Source organism: Triturus cristatus, chromosome 7, assembly GCF_964204655.1.
Source record: "Triturus cristatus chromosome 7, aTriCri1.1, whole genome shotgun sequence".
In the NCBI taxonomy this organism is placed as follows: Eukaryota; Metazoa; Chordata; class Amphibia; order Caudata; family Salamandridae; genus Triturus; species Triturus cristatus.
The window spans coordinates 1,612,463,985-1,612,477,674 of NC_140590.1; the positions used below are offsets into that span (position 1 = coordinate 1,612,463,985).

General features: G+C 43.0%; 1 protein-coding gene across 3 annotated transcripts in view; it reads right to left on the bottom strand.

Moving 5' to 3' along the window:
• The window catches only part of POFUT1 (protein O-fucosyltransferase 1), a 122,740-nt gene extending 111,586 nt beyond the window's left edge, over positions 1-11,154 (bottom strand). Inside the window, exons 1-2 of one of the 3 annotated variants that reach the window (XR_014966868.1) lie at positions 10,946-11,103; positions 1,685-1,806 (exon numbers count right to left, since the gene is read on the bottom strand). Coding sequence is in view for 2 of the 3 variants with exons in the window: in XM_085619496.1 (XP_085475622.1) it covers positions 1,685-1,806; positions 10,946-11,039 (216 nt within the window). In the remaining variant the exon portion in view is untranslated. Of the gene's footprint in view, positions 1-1,684; positions 1,807-10,945 lie in introns of all 3 variants that reach the window. The other 2 variants (XM_085619496.1, XM_085619495.1) reach the window with 2 other exon arrangements.
• Positions 11,155-13,690: the final 2,536 nt, after the last annotated feature.

A 13,690-nucleotide genomic window follows, 5' to 3' on the forward strand; every position in this document is an offset into this window, starting at 1 on the left:
CTGAAACAGTCTATAAAATGGGTTCAGTGCACTTTAAACCTGATGGACCTTACTGCTTTTGATGCCATAACTTGTTCTTAACTACCTTCCAAGTGAGGTTTGGTGTGTATTATCCCCAGATTTTTACAGCTGCTGGATTACGGCCCCCAGAAGTGAACTGACTCAAAATGTCAAGATACCTCAGGCTATCTGTTTTCACTCTGCCTATATGCCCTTTCTCTTTTGGAGCTTGGCAGCATAGCTGTCAAACAATTGTTCTTTTTATGGTGAAGCTTAGGTTCGGGCAGGAACTGCTTGTAACCTATTCCCTTATCCTACCCCTATCGGTATTCTTCTGTGTGCGCTTCTGAGATTCACTTGTGAATTCCAGACCACGCAGCAAGCCTCCAAATACTATATATAGTCCGGGTATTATCGAATCTGTGTGTTATGGAGGAGTTGGCATGTATGTTTTGATTACGGAGCACCTGTTAATACATGTTTTTGCTTCCAATGCCTGAAGTTGAAGTATGTTTTGGGAACCTTATGTTGCTTATGCTAAATAGTCCGATCAGGAAATTTTCAAAGTACCAAAATTCTTTGTTGTCGACAACCTAATATCTTTCCAGATGGATTTCTTGCATACAACCACAATAACTGTTCCTTGAGAGCTGCAGGTTGGACCAGGAACGTTCCCCTTACTTGAGATGTGCAATTACAGACGAGCGATTCTTAATGAGGGATGTCAGCCATCACTTGTACTGCCCCACCCCACACTCCTACTCCCACTAAAGTCAGTGGTCCTTAACCTTTTGACTTATGTGGACCCCAATGAATCACTCATGGAAGGCAGAGACTCCGATGTAAGCAATTTCACAACCTACACATAGCTGCCATCTTAGATTCAGTGATAAAGTTCAGAAATTAAAGCGTGCTTTCTAAAAAGATCTTAATGCCATTATGGTGTTCTAGAATTTGATTGATTTAGTTTTAACATGTGTGTGTACATTTACAGTACTGTTTTGATCTTATCTTTTCTTCTCTCTTTTATTGCATTTTCTGCGTTTCTTTACGCCTTTTAATTTAAATTTCTCTCTCTACTGCCTTACCTTAATCTGGTCTTACTTTCACCCTACAAATTCCTTGAATGGTGTCGATTGGATGCATGAATACAATACAAGTACACACCATATATCTAGATTTCTTCAGTTAGATTGACTGTTAGGCTCTGAAGAAGCAACAATTATCTATGAATAGTCACAAAACATGGTGGCCTTTTCTCGGTTTGTCCTTGTAAACAAAAATTGAAGTCTGTCCTTTGAAACTTAACTAATGTTGTAACAATTAATAAAAAATGATGAACTTAAGAAACCCAAATCTAAGATTATGCTACTTTTATGACCTCAATCCTATCGGCATTAAGTTTAGAGACCCTACAACACTTTTTGTGGTCTTTTTTCCACCGATTGCATGGAACACTATGTTATCAGGGTGCATCTAGCTAATAAGTCTGAAGTGTAACTATACCTTCTGGAAGAATATTTTTGTGCTGTAGAGTCACCCCAGCTGAGAAAATAACTATACACAGGATGCCAAAGTACTAGAGCAAAATAACACGCAGGGTCACAAAGAAAGGGGTATGCTCAAGAAACACAAACATAGGTAACCTTGTCCCCGTGCCGAAAACACATGAAATTTCACTCACATTGGTGTAGGGAGGACGGTGGTGTCTATACTCAATCCAAGGAGGCACCGCCAATGTGCGATTAACCATCTTTGCAAAGGCCAAAGATCCTAAGAAGTGATCCGCTTGATTTCCAAACCGCCCTAGAATAAGAACAAGTGAACAAAGAATGATTCATGAAAAGAAACAAGTCTCAGCTGGTGGTTCAAAGCCTGGTGATGGTTGGGAAGCATTCCCAGGGAAACCTAAGCAAGAAGGGGGAAGAGACTTCAGAATGCTAATCTAATAGCATTTACCGCAACTGTCCCAAGGGTCAATGAAGGGCCTGGCTCGCCCTTCAGATTTTATTTTAGAATGTGGGGCATTGGAAAAGGGATCAAGGTTAGAAGGCTTTCAAACTATCCCTTAAAAGGCCAACTGTTTAAGTATAGGTGAATGTTTACGGGAAGGGCCAAGGGTATGCAGGATGGGAGCGTAGTTACACTTCTGAAGCAACATAGTGATGCAGGTCTTGTCAGAATATCTGATACTGATATCTTGGGCAATGTTAGGTTATCTGAATTTATTGAGTGCACGAATACCCTGAGGTGTCTCGGCGCTAAAGCTCAGATCAATAACCACGAGACCCGTGGCTCAGATCTGAAAAAGCCAGGTTTTAGGGCCCTTCCTAAAGGAAGACAATGACTGCAAGAATCTAACATGCAAAGGAAGAGTGTTCCAAAGTTTTGCTGTTCCATAACTCAGGCTGCTCCCACCCCAATTGGCTTTAAGAAATCTGGGAACAGTCATATACTTATCTTCGGCGGACCGAGGCAGCCTGCTAGGAAGATACCAATTGAAAAGATTTTAAAGAAAATCGGGTCCTGTGTTGTTTAAAGCTTTATAGGCAAGGCGGAAGGCCTTGAACTTAATACAGCTTATCACTGGAAGCCAGTGAAGTTTCTGAATTTCTTTGTAAACCGATTGAAATTTAGGCAGATCCAGTAAAACTCTTGCAGCAGCATTTTGAATAATCTGTAACATTTTTAGATGTTGACCTTGCATATTTAGGTACAAACCGTTACAGTAATCCAATTTAGATAACACAAGTGCAGTTACCACAGTCTTTCTGGAATTGTCTGACAAATAAGGAAGATTTTTCATTATTTTCCTCATTGTGAGAGATGAGGAACGCACTGTGGTGTTCATTTGGTTCACATTACAATTTCCAGCCATTTTGCCTTGATTACTGGTTTGGGAAGCTACCCTAGTTCAACTGGCCACCAAGTGGCATCCCATGTTGGCGATAGACTGCCAAAGATCATTATCTCCTTTTTCTCTGTATTGAGCTTTAAACAATGATTACTCACCCAGGTACTTATTTCCCACATGCACTGTTGAAAGCGGGGTGAGATAGAGGGTTCATTTTTAAAAGCAGCGACCACAATGTGTGTGTAGTCCGCGTAAGTTGTCAAACTACATCCAAATTGTTGAATCAATTACCGACATATAGATGTTAAATAATGTCGGGCTGAGGGAAGAACCCTGTGGAACACCAGAAGGCAGCACACAAGGTACTGATTTATAGTGACCCAATGCAATCTTCAGAGTTCTATCCACCAGAAACGAAGAGAGCAAAGAGAGTGCAGAATCATTAATGCCCAAGGTCTTTAGACGCAGTTTCAACAAGCTATGATCTACTGTGTCGAAAGCTGCCAATAAATCGAGGAGTAGGTGGGCAGCAGACCCGCATCTATCCATCACTGCCAACAGATGTCTGAAGCATGGAAGCTTGGTGGTGCTTGCCATTACGTAAACACATCTGGTGTATGTTTCATCATTGGTCATGAGTAAGGCTTAAACATATTGCAGAAGGCTGTTTTGAGTCTCTGTTTTATCTTGAGAGATGCGTTGTTTCCAGTATCTAGAGATAGTCCCTTAACCAGAGATCGGCTGTAGACTGCAAACTACTGCAGGGAAGTCAAGATTGAGGTATTGTGTGATGACAGAAGGCTAACAAATGAGAAGGTTCCAGGTTTGAGGCAACCTATTTTCACTTGTGGAGAGGTCAGGCCATAAATGTATATTGGAACTGGGATTATCTAGTGATTGGTGGTTGTATTTTAAGGTAAGTATCTATGCAGATTAGACTGGGGAGGAGGGGAATTTAAAGGACTACGAGCATACTCAATCACTGTGTTATACCCAACTAAAAACGATGGTGTCAGAAACGGGTTATGTGGGAGGGAGGTGTAGTCTAACAATGCCAGGGGGCTAAAGATATTAGAGAGCTTGAAAAAATCTGGCAACAGATCTGCGAGTGGAGCACATATTTGAAATGTACATTCTTCAATTATGGTCATAGCTCGGAAAGATGGATATCTGCTGTAGTAATTTCTCTAGAGGGCAGGATGTGAGGCTGGGATAACCTGCAGGCCACAATACCAGTAAGAAAGCTCAATGGGTGAATTCACCTACTGCATAAACATTTGAGTGAGCAACACCGAGTAGATGTCAACTATTATTGTGGTATGCACTTCGTCAAAATAAGCTTTATTCGATTATTCAAAAAACAATCATAAAAGCACAAAATAAAATAAAACTTAGGAAGTAAAATAATTTGTCCAAAAACATAACAGGAATTATATGACAAATTAGTTGATCATCAAAACAGAATAATTTAAAAGACCATACTTTTTCTAGCAGCAATAGATTTTAGGATGAACGTGGCAGTAAAAAGACATATATCTGTCTCATTTAAAGTGCACAACAGGCTCATAGCAGATTTCAGAGTTCGAGTCCCGTATTTTTTAAAAAGAGGTTTGAGATAGATAATGCGCAAATGCATATATAAAAAAAAAAAAATCACGTAAGGAGAAAACGTGTAACACTCTGTTTGGTGACACCATCACATGGGCAAGAAATAGTGGGGTATTTTCTTATACATGGAAAAGCCACCAAATGGTGAACAATACCTAATCTCAGTCGGGTTAATACGAACCGATGTGAGTTTCTGGTCACCGTTCGTAGGTATTGTTGGAACCCTACAGTATACTCCTGGGAATAATAAAAAGCCACGGTGGCTAGCTGCATAGACTTAGGAAGACGGCGTTGAGCTTTTTCCCTCAGGTAAATAAATTTAAATTCTGACTTAGAAAAATCAGTCGCATAATACGGATTTTCCAAGATATTTACCTGAAATAGGTCCTTAAATGTAGACACCACATATTTTAACCAGGGGATTTGCAGGCATTTATCCAGACAAAGACAGTCATTTATAATACTTCTATTAAACCCGGTCTCTTTCTTCATCCAGATTGATCTCCATAACATTAGAGGTCTTAACCCTATCAGGTCGGTCAGATAGTTCGACCCCACTTCATTATGAATTAAAACAGTGGGGGCAGACGAAGGTAAACATAATAACTTCTTTAAAATTACATTTTCCTCCACCTTTAGTTCTCCATGAGGGCAATGGCCCCAAACCCCTGCTCCGTAGAGCGCTACCAAAACACATTTATTTCTGTAAATATGTAGCATATCAGATATACGGCGATCCCCCAATTTGATAGCAAATTTAAAAATGCCATAGGCGCTTTTGGACATTTTGGCCTTAACATTTAAAATCTCTTGATGCCACATGCCATTGCTAGAAAACATAATGCCAAGGTAACAAAATTTATTCACTAAAAGAATTTTTGGGTTCTCGATATAGAAGGATTTCATATTTTTCATTTTCCGTCCACACGGTAAAATGAAAGTTTTGGAATTATTAAGTTTTAATTTCCTCCCTTTTATGAAATCAGAGAACCTATCCATTAATGTTTGTAAACCAATGGGAGTTCTTGAGAGGAGTACTGTATCTTCGGCATAAAGCAACACAGGTACATCCTGTCCCTCAATTTGCGGGGCATCACATTTAACCTTTTTAAGATCAACTTCAATGGCATTAATAAAAAGAGAAAAGAGAAGGGGTGCCAACACGCAGCCTTGCCTAATGCCAAGACTCACCGCAATTTGACGTGTGCATTCTCCTGCTTGACCATAGCGTATACTTGCAGATAGCTTAGTATAAAGTCTTGCCAGGAAGTAGATAATTGCCTGGGGGGCACCTAGATCCAATAGAATTGACCATAATAGATGGTGATCCACCAGGTCAAACGCGCTACTAAGATCAGCAAAGCAGAGAAAAAAAGATCCCTGCTTTGCGCGCGTGTATTTCACGATAATAAGATCCAGATTTATACATTGTTCCAGGGTCCCCCTGCCTTTCCTGAACCCATATTGAGATTGAGCCAGGATCTAGCTATCCTCCGCCCACTCTTCTAACCTAAATAATAATACCCGGCTCATAGTTTTTAATGATGAGTCTAAAAGGGATATGGGGCGATCGATTTTGGCTTCAGATCTGTTCCCCTTTTTATATATTGGGATAATAATAGACTCCCCCCAAGACGGGGGTATCTTTTCCACTACGGCTGCATTAAAAACATTAGATAAAACAGGGCCCCATATCGTCGTATCCGCTTTATAAAGATCGATTGGCACTCCATCGGGACCAGGAGCTTTTCCACCTTTACTTGATCTTAAGGCAGTTACTACTTCATGGGGTGTAATATTAAGGGGAATAATAGGCCACACAGATGCAGTGGAACTTGACAGACTAATAGTATCGCTACTATTAAAGATGGATGTAAAATGAAGGACCCAACTTTCCTTGCTAACTTGAGATGTAATGGTGGGTATATCGTCATTCTTTAAAAAAAGGGCTGTTGACCGTATCCCAGAAGAGCTTACTATTAGATAGCTCCGCCGCGACGGTCAGTTTCTCCCAAGCTTCCTCCTGAAGTTCACGCCTCCTTCGCTTTAGCTGCTCCTTATAGGCTATTCTATAGTTAGAAATAATTAATCTGTTCCGAGGACTGCACGAGAGGGCTTTCTTTAACTTTTGTAATGCCACGGTGCAGGCTTAATCAAACCATCCCCTTTCCTGCTTAGGTCGCTTAACATTATTGATGGTCAGAACTTTGATAATTTTTTCATTAATTTCACCAAAACATTGTAAAATGCCTATATAACCAGCATTAACATCCAAACACTTGCTTATCTCTGGTAAACAAGTGGTAACAATTCTGTTCAAATACATCCCTGAATTGGTAACATTCCATTTAATCCTGTAACCATTAACTCTACATAAAACAACATCATCTACGACAGTTTCGATCACCTGCTTCTTAGAACCCCATATGGACAGACATGAAACAATACAGTTATGGTCACTAACAGATAGATCCAGGGTCACCGGAGTTCCACAGAAAACATTAATGTTCGCCGAGATTACTATATGATCGATTACAGTGCTGGCGCCCCCACCAGTGAACGTAGGGACATAATTACCCCGTTCATCTTTTAGGCTCTGCAGAACTTCTAGGTCATATTTGGCCATAACAGAGTTCAACATCTCTCCATACGAATTATGTGGGAAATTAACTTCCACCTCTTTACTAACAGTGGTATACCCACAGGCCTCAACTAGGGATAGATGACAGAGAGGAACATTAAAATCACCCACCCAAATAAAATCAAAATTAATGAGATTGTCAGAGCACAATTTATCAAGGGCGCCCATGAGTTCCATGACAGCAAATAAACGCGTCTGATCAAATAGATTATTATAATAATTAATAATCAGAACGTTGCGGCCATTTTCATGCTGTAACCATAACCCTTGGGAGTGATATCCGATTATTTCATAGGCTTTAACAACCACAGGTAACTTAATTGACAGTAATATTAAAAGGCCACCCTTTGCGCGACCCGCCAAGGATTCCTGGGCTGGTAGATTAAAAGAAACAAACCTGTCTACATTGATTTGTTCCTTGCACCAGGTCTCCTGCATGCAAAATAAATCACGAAAACCAATGAACTCTCTCCAGTCAAGGATGTCCGACTTACGTTGCCACCCGGCAATATTCCAGGTGGCTAAGTAATAGCCTACATAAGTAGTAGTTGGTTGGGAACCAGAACAAACATATAGAGGCTGAGGTAATGGTCCCAATAACCTAGATGCGTTCTCAGTGGAAGTTGGACTAATTGGCATACTGGTAGAAGTAGATTGGGGGCCAGAACAATCATAAAGTGACTGAAGTAATGTTCCGATGGTCTATGGGCATTCTTGGGAGAGATTAAACTTATTGGCATACTAGGGCCCATATCTTCATCTACTTCCGGTGGAATATCCCCAGCCACCTGGGCGGGTAGATCTATATTATTAACAGCCTTTGTTAAGGATAACGCCTCTAACATCGGGCATGTTTTCCAGGGTTCCCATCAGAGGTCGGAATGGTACTCCTATCTGGAAGACCCGCTGCTAATTCTCCAAGAGGGGCTCCACCCTGGCAAATTATATAACATCAAACGCAGTCTTCCAAACCCGACAAAGCCTCAAACCGGTTAAACAGGGGTATTCTCTCACTTAGCCTTCCTAGAGGGGTGCCGGGCATTAACGAACATGGGAGACTCTGATTTTGTTGTGAAGGCGGATAAAAGAATGTAAGTGGTAATGAGATAATGTGGGAAATCAGATTGTTTGGAGGCCAAGCGCAAATATGCTCTACGGCCCTTCGATCTCTAAAATTTAAAACAATACAGTCACCCTTCAAAAATTTGGCTTGGGGACCCACCCAATCCACCCGTCGTGCAAAGATGATTTCAGCCGAGACCGACGCTGGCAACGGCCTATGTCTATTCAGCCAATGAATGCACTTATGTTTAAGATCTAGAAACTCCTCCCGTTTCCCATCCGATAATGGCGGGACCCCCGTAAGAACAACAACATAAGGAGTCGATTCAGGCGGGAGATTTAAATATTGCCTTTGATCAGCTAGCCCTAGCGATTGGATACCCCGTTGCCCTTTAGATCTAACGGTAGCAGCATTAGTAACATTACCTTCATCTCTAAGTATAGCAGGTCGTGCCCCAGTGTCCATTGAACTAGGAGGGACAACCAGAGGAGCTGGAATTACTTGGGGCAGAGAAACTACCCCTGTGGTTACTTGCAGTCCATCTTGGTTGATTGAGGTTTGTCTAGAAACATTCTTAATGGAGTCATTTCCATTGGTGGCATTAACCCGCAAATCAACTCTAGTTTGGGATGAGGCAAAGGCTAATTCCAGGCAAGAAAGCCTATTGTCAATACGATCAAGTCTGTCCTGGATCGGTGAAACAGATTTATTTAATACCGTTTCCAGTTTATGCCAAAATTCCTCTCCCAATTTATTGGACGTATTACCTACCGGGCCCAAGGAGGAGGTCAGATCTTCATATGGATCCCCTCCCTGGTCTCGGTCGACTAAGGCTACGGGCACAGCTAGATTGTTATTAGGAGGGCCAAGTTTACGGTTTTTAGGCAACTTTCCTTTTCCTTTTTCCACCCCCCGTTTCCTTTTAGGACATGTACTCTTCAATACGGGGGCAGAGGATGGTTTAGTAACAGAAGAAGATCTAGTTCTAACTGGAGACAAAAAAAATAGATGGAACTTGTGAATTAATACTGTTAGGTTGGCATAAGGTCTTTCGGTTAGACAAGCCTTCTTCCTCAGAGATTGGATGGCACCTTTGCCTAGTTTCAAGCCTTTTCTCTAGCGGAGCTAATAAACTCCTGCTACCCATCATAGGCCCTTCGGCTATACGAGGTGACGTTGCATGCACGGGGCTAGGAGACTTAGCAAGGATAAATGCACCCAAGGAAGATCGCTTTTCAGCCGCTATATCTAGAGACAACCTCTTTTCAGTAAGCTCAATTTCATGGGCTAATAATGTTGATGCTCTGATGATAAAATTATCTAGAGTCCCAGCCACTGATCCCTCTAAAGAGGGCCTATAGCCAGTTCTCCCCGACAATGAAATCATAATTAAACAGGTAAAAACATATAACCCAATTCCAGTATATTTACAAATCTAAACCAATAATAGTACTTGTATCTATCCCTAATGGATGTTGAAAGGGGATGGGCCCGTCCCGTCCTCTACCGGGCTCAAACGGGCCCGCCCTTGGCCCGGGCTTCGCCCGGTGTCTGCCCGCGCGCGTCCCGCGATGCGCGTTCTAGGCTGGATTATATACAGGGAAAGGGAGGGCCTCGGGAAGAGTCCACAGCTGTGCGCGCCCCTCGGGCTGCTGGTCCTCGCAGTCCCGAGTCAATTCAGGGAAGTAGCAAGAGGACCTGTGAAGCAACAAACACCGCTACGAGCTGCACCCGCGAAGCGGGAGCCACGAACAGTGATATACACCTGGCAGCGATGGGAGGGCCTCGGGAAGAGTCCACAGCTGTGCGCGCCCCTCGGGCTGCTGGTCCTCGCAGTCCCAAGTCAATTCAGGGAAGTAGTAAGTGGTCCTGTGAAGCAACAAACCCCGCAACGAGCGGCTCCCGCGAAGCGGGGGCCACGAGCAGTGATATACACCTGGCAGCGATGGGAGGTCCTCGGGAAGAGTCCGCAGCTGTGCGCGCCCCTCGGGCTGCTGGTCCTCGCAGTCCCGAGTCAATTCAGGGAAGTAGCAAGAGGTCCTGTGAAGCAACAAACACCGCTACGAGCGTATTAAGTCAACGAAGCTCATGCACCACACATGCCATGTTTATGTCAGCAGGAGAATATTAAACGCGATTTGCTGTTCATAAAAATAGTATGGCACGCATTGAAACTGATTAAATAGATTATTGGCGCCAAAATGTGAAAAGAACGTGGTGTACAACCAAATGTTATTGGGCTCTTGCAAGACTGTGCACTGCACAGTTGCTTTGTGCACTGCACAGTTGCTTTATGCACTGCCTATTCATTGCCTGACGATCTGTCCAAATTTAAGATAAATACAGTTGAACCCAATAAAAACAGAGTCTTCTTAGTTCGTTTATCGTTTTGCACTCCAATAAAAAGGCACCCTCCAACATTGGTGACAAGTTCCATTTATCCCCTTCTTCTCGGCACCCCAATCCCCTTCTTCTCACCTCCAAAGACCTGCTAGCTGAAAGACAACCGCTAAGTCGCCTGATTGCCCCATCCCCTGAATGGTGAACAGTTTCAGATTGTCTATAAACCTCCAAGTGGTCACACATGAAAAATAGGTAAAAAGTTGCCTCAAAGCACAATGAGAGGGAAGTACCGTTTAAAAGCGTAAAGTTTCAAAGAGACCGCTGCTTAACAGTCAACACAAAAGCATTCATGATGTTAATCACATTGTATTTCTGGTGGGGATTACTTGGGGATTTCCGCTAACTAAAAAGCCCGGATGATGGGGACGCGTCTTACCCATGCAGGGACAGTACAAGAGGTAGCCAGACGGGTCCCAACAGCTCACAGAACCGAGCACCACCAGAAGCAAGATCTCCACCACAGAGTTCATGGCTGCTGCTCCCTGTACGGCGCGCCTCTGACAACACCGAAGTTACTTTTAACCGGCAAAAGCTACGTGACTGGCCAGAGCCGAGAGGGTCGTATTGGACAACGAGCCCTAACCCCGCCCCCTGCTTCGACATTGGTGAACGCGGTGATCCCGCCTACTTGACTGTGAACGGAGGCGGCATTTCAGTGCATATCTAGAACGTATTATCGGGTTATGAAGAGTGTTAGGAACGGGCGCCCTATTGCTAGAAGGCTGGGTTATTAAGCTTGCGATTCCCCTGTTCATCCACAGTATCTGTGATAGTTACAGCTCTAGAAACATGCATTTTCATAGCCAATAGGTCTCGCTTTTGGGACCTTATAAATATTTAGTTATGCAGCACACTATCCTTGGTGCAACAACCTCAACTGTTACATGGCTAAACACTTATAAGGTCCCAAAGGCGAGACCTATTGGCTATAAAAAATGGATCTCAAACCAGGGCACCACAAGCTGATGCAAGACCCTGTCTCATGATATATATCACAACCTTCTCTACACACCTTGTTCTCAGAAGAAACAAGCATTTGCAATGCAATAGGTCTCGCATTTACGCGAGTTTGAGCCATTGACATTGCAAATAACAATGCCTTTTATATTTGTTTTCGTTTTAAAAACAAATAAAAGGCATTGTCATTTACAATGCCAATAGTTAACTCGTGTAACTGCGAGACCTATTGCATTGCAAATGCTGGTTATAAATTGGTGTCCTATTTCTTTCAGGTTACATGACGGAAGGAGACAAATTAAGACTGACTTCCATTGCCTTTTCTTTAACACGGATTTGAATGTTGCTGTAGGCTCCCGGTGCAGCCCCCATAAGCACAGGCTATTTGTCTCCGTTTGCTTCACTGACTGTGTGAAACCAAAATGGCCATCCATCATCCACATTTTATGCTGACCTGTCTCTTCTATGGTGACAGCAGCATTAACTCAACCCAGCGAAAAACAGAGCGATTATTACAGAGGAAGTATTTAGAAGTTATCGTCACTTTTGGGTGAGCAAACTGAGAGAAGCCGGCAAACCAATGTCAATCAATGGCAGATGTTTACTCACAGGCAGTGTCAGTTTATGCTAGGAATTTCCTGACACATGCAGCGCAGCAGCATGGGCACACTCCGTATCACACTTCAGCTTCAAACACGGCTTAAATCCTCCGTGGAAACGGCAGCAATTATTGGGAGCTAAAACAAAACAAATAAAGACGCACAGTGCGCCAGTGGCGGCACAGCAGATGCCAGACTCATGGCGCTGATGGAAAGGGAATACAGATTAAGGAGCTATGGAAAGAGGATCAGCCGAGCAGTGCCCAGCAGGGGGCCCGGTTGCTTTACATGACGCCATGAACTATCAACACGTATGCCGCTCATGGTATTGATATTTAATATGCTTGGCATTTATCAGGGTCATATGTAATGGAAGCCTTGCAGCCACATCATTCATGAATTGCACATGGACTTTTTCGCAGTAGTTCCTATAAGTACCTGCACGCACGATTTGCGGCATTGTGAGTACACGCTTTGGTTTGTTTCGTGCTTTGAAATTTGCCCAACCCCGTCCCGAACACCCAGACTCTTTCACCTCCCCTGAGAGGAAAGGAAACAACAACAAACCAGCAACAGAGGAGCCCGCGAAAGTGAAAGTGATCGTGATTACGATCGCTACGGAGGAAAGACACATGGCGCTGCGCGCGTGCACGTTCACGTGCACTGTAGCTTTAGGCCACGGCAGCACTTTGAAAAGCCCAGTTATAAAATGTCTCTTCGAGCCTTTGGCTCGCGAGACCTAAAAATGGGTGGGGTTGGGGGGCGGTGTTGCGCGGGGTCTATACGACTTGTATTTTGCTGTCTCTTTTGTCATTGCATCCAGGCATAATGATACAGCAAGTAACATGATACCTACAACAAGTTAGGACTATTGGCTTTGTCAATCGTTGTTAGTTGCATAACTGTGGCTTGTATATAATATTGAAAAAGCATCCACTTGAAAACTTTTAAAAACATAAACAAAAATAATGTCATGAGCAATGCCAATAGCTCTAACTTTAACAATGCCGAGACCGTTGCATTGTAAATGCTTGTTTTCCCATGAGGCCGGCCAGGCAGCTAAAACTATCTTTAGGGCAGACCTTTAAAAAATATATATATATTTTATAGGCTTTGAACCGAAGTAACATATTAGAGAAAAAAAATTGTAATATGAATGAGAACTGATACCACATGACAAAATTTATTTTGAGTGTTATTTTTCAGTCACAACCTGTAGTTTAGATCTGTGCTATGCCGAGCATACAATGTATTTTGTTAGTGGCTAGAACTTGTATGTAAAAATACATAGCTTTAGATTACATTCACGACAATAGCTCCTTCATCGAGGGCGTCATTGTGTGCAATGGCAGGATAGCAAAGTGCGCGCACAAGTGCTGTCAGTGTTGTCCCTGGGGCCTAACCTGTTCTCTCTGTGGAATGCGAAGGGAGGCGTGATTTAAGCAGCCTCAAGTCGTATCTCTTTCCGCTTGGAGAGCGAGGGCGTGAATAAACTCTTTATATGGAGGTTAAGAAAAGGCATTGCTTGCCCGCCTGTCTCTGCAGAGGCCGTACGGAAACAGCAG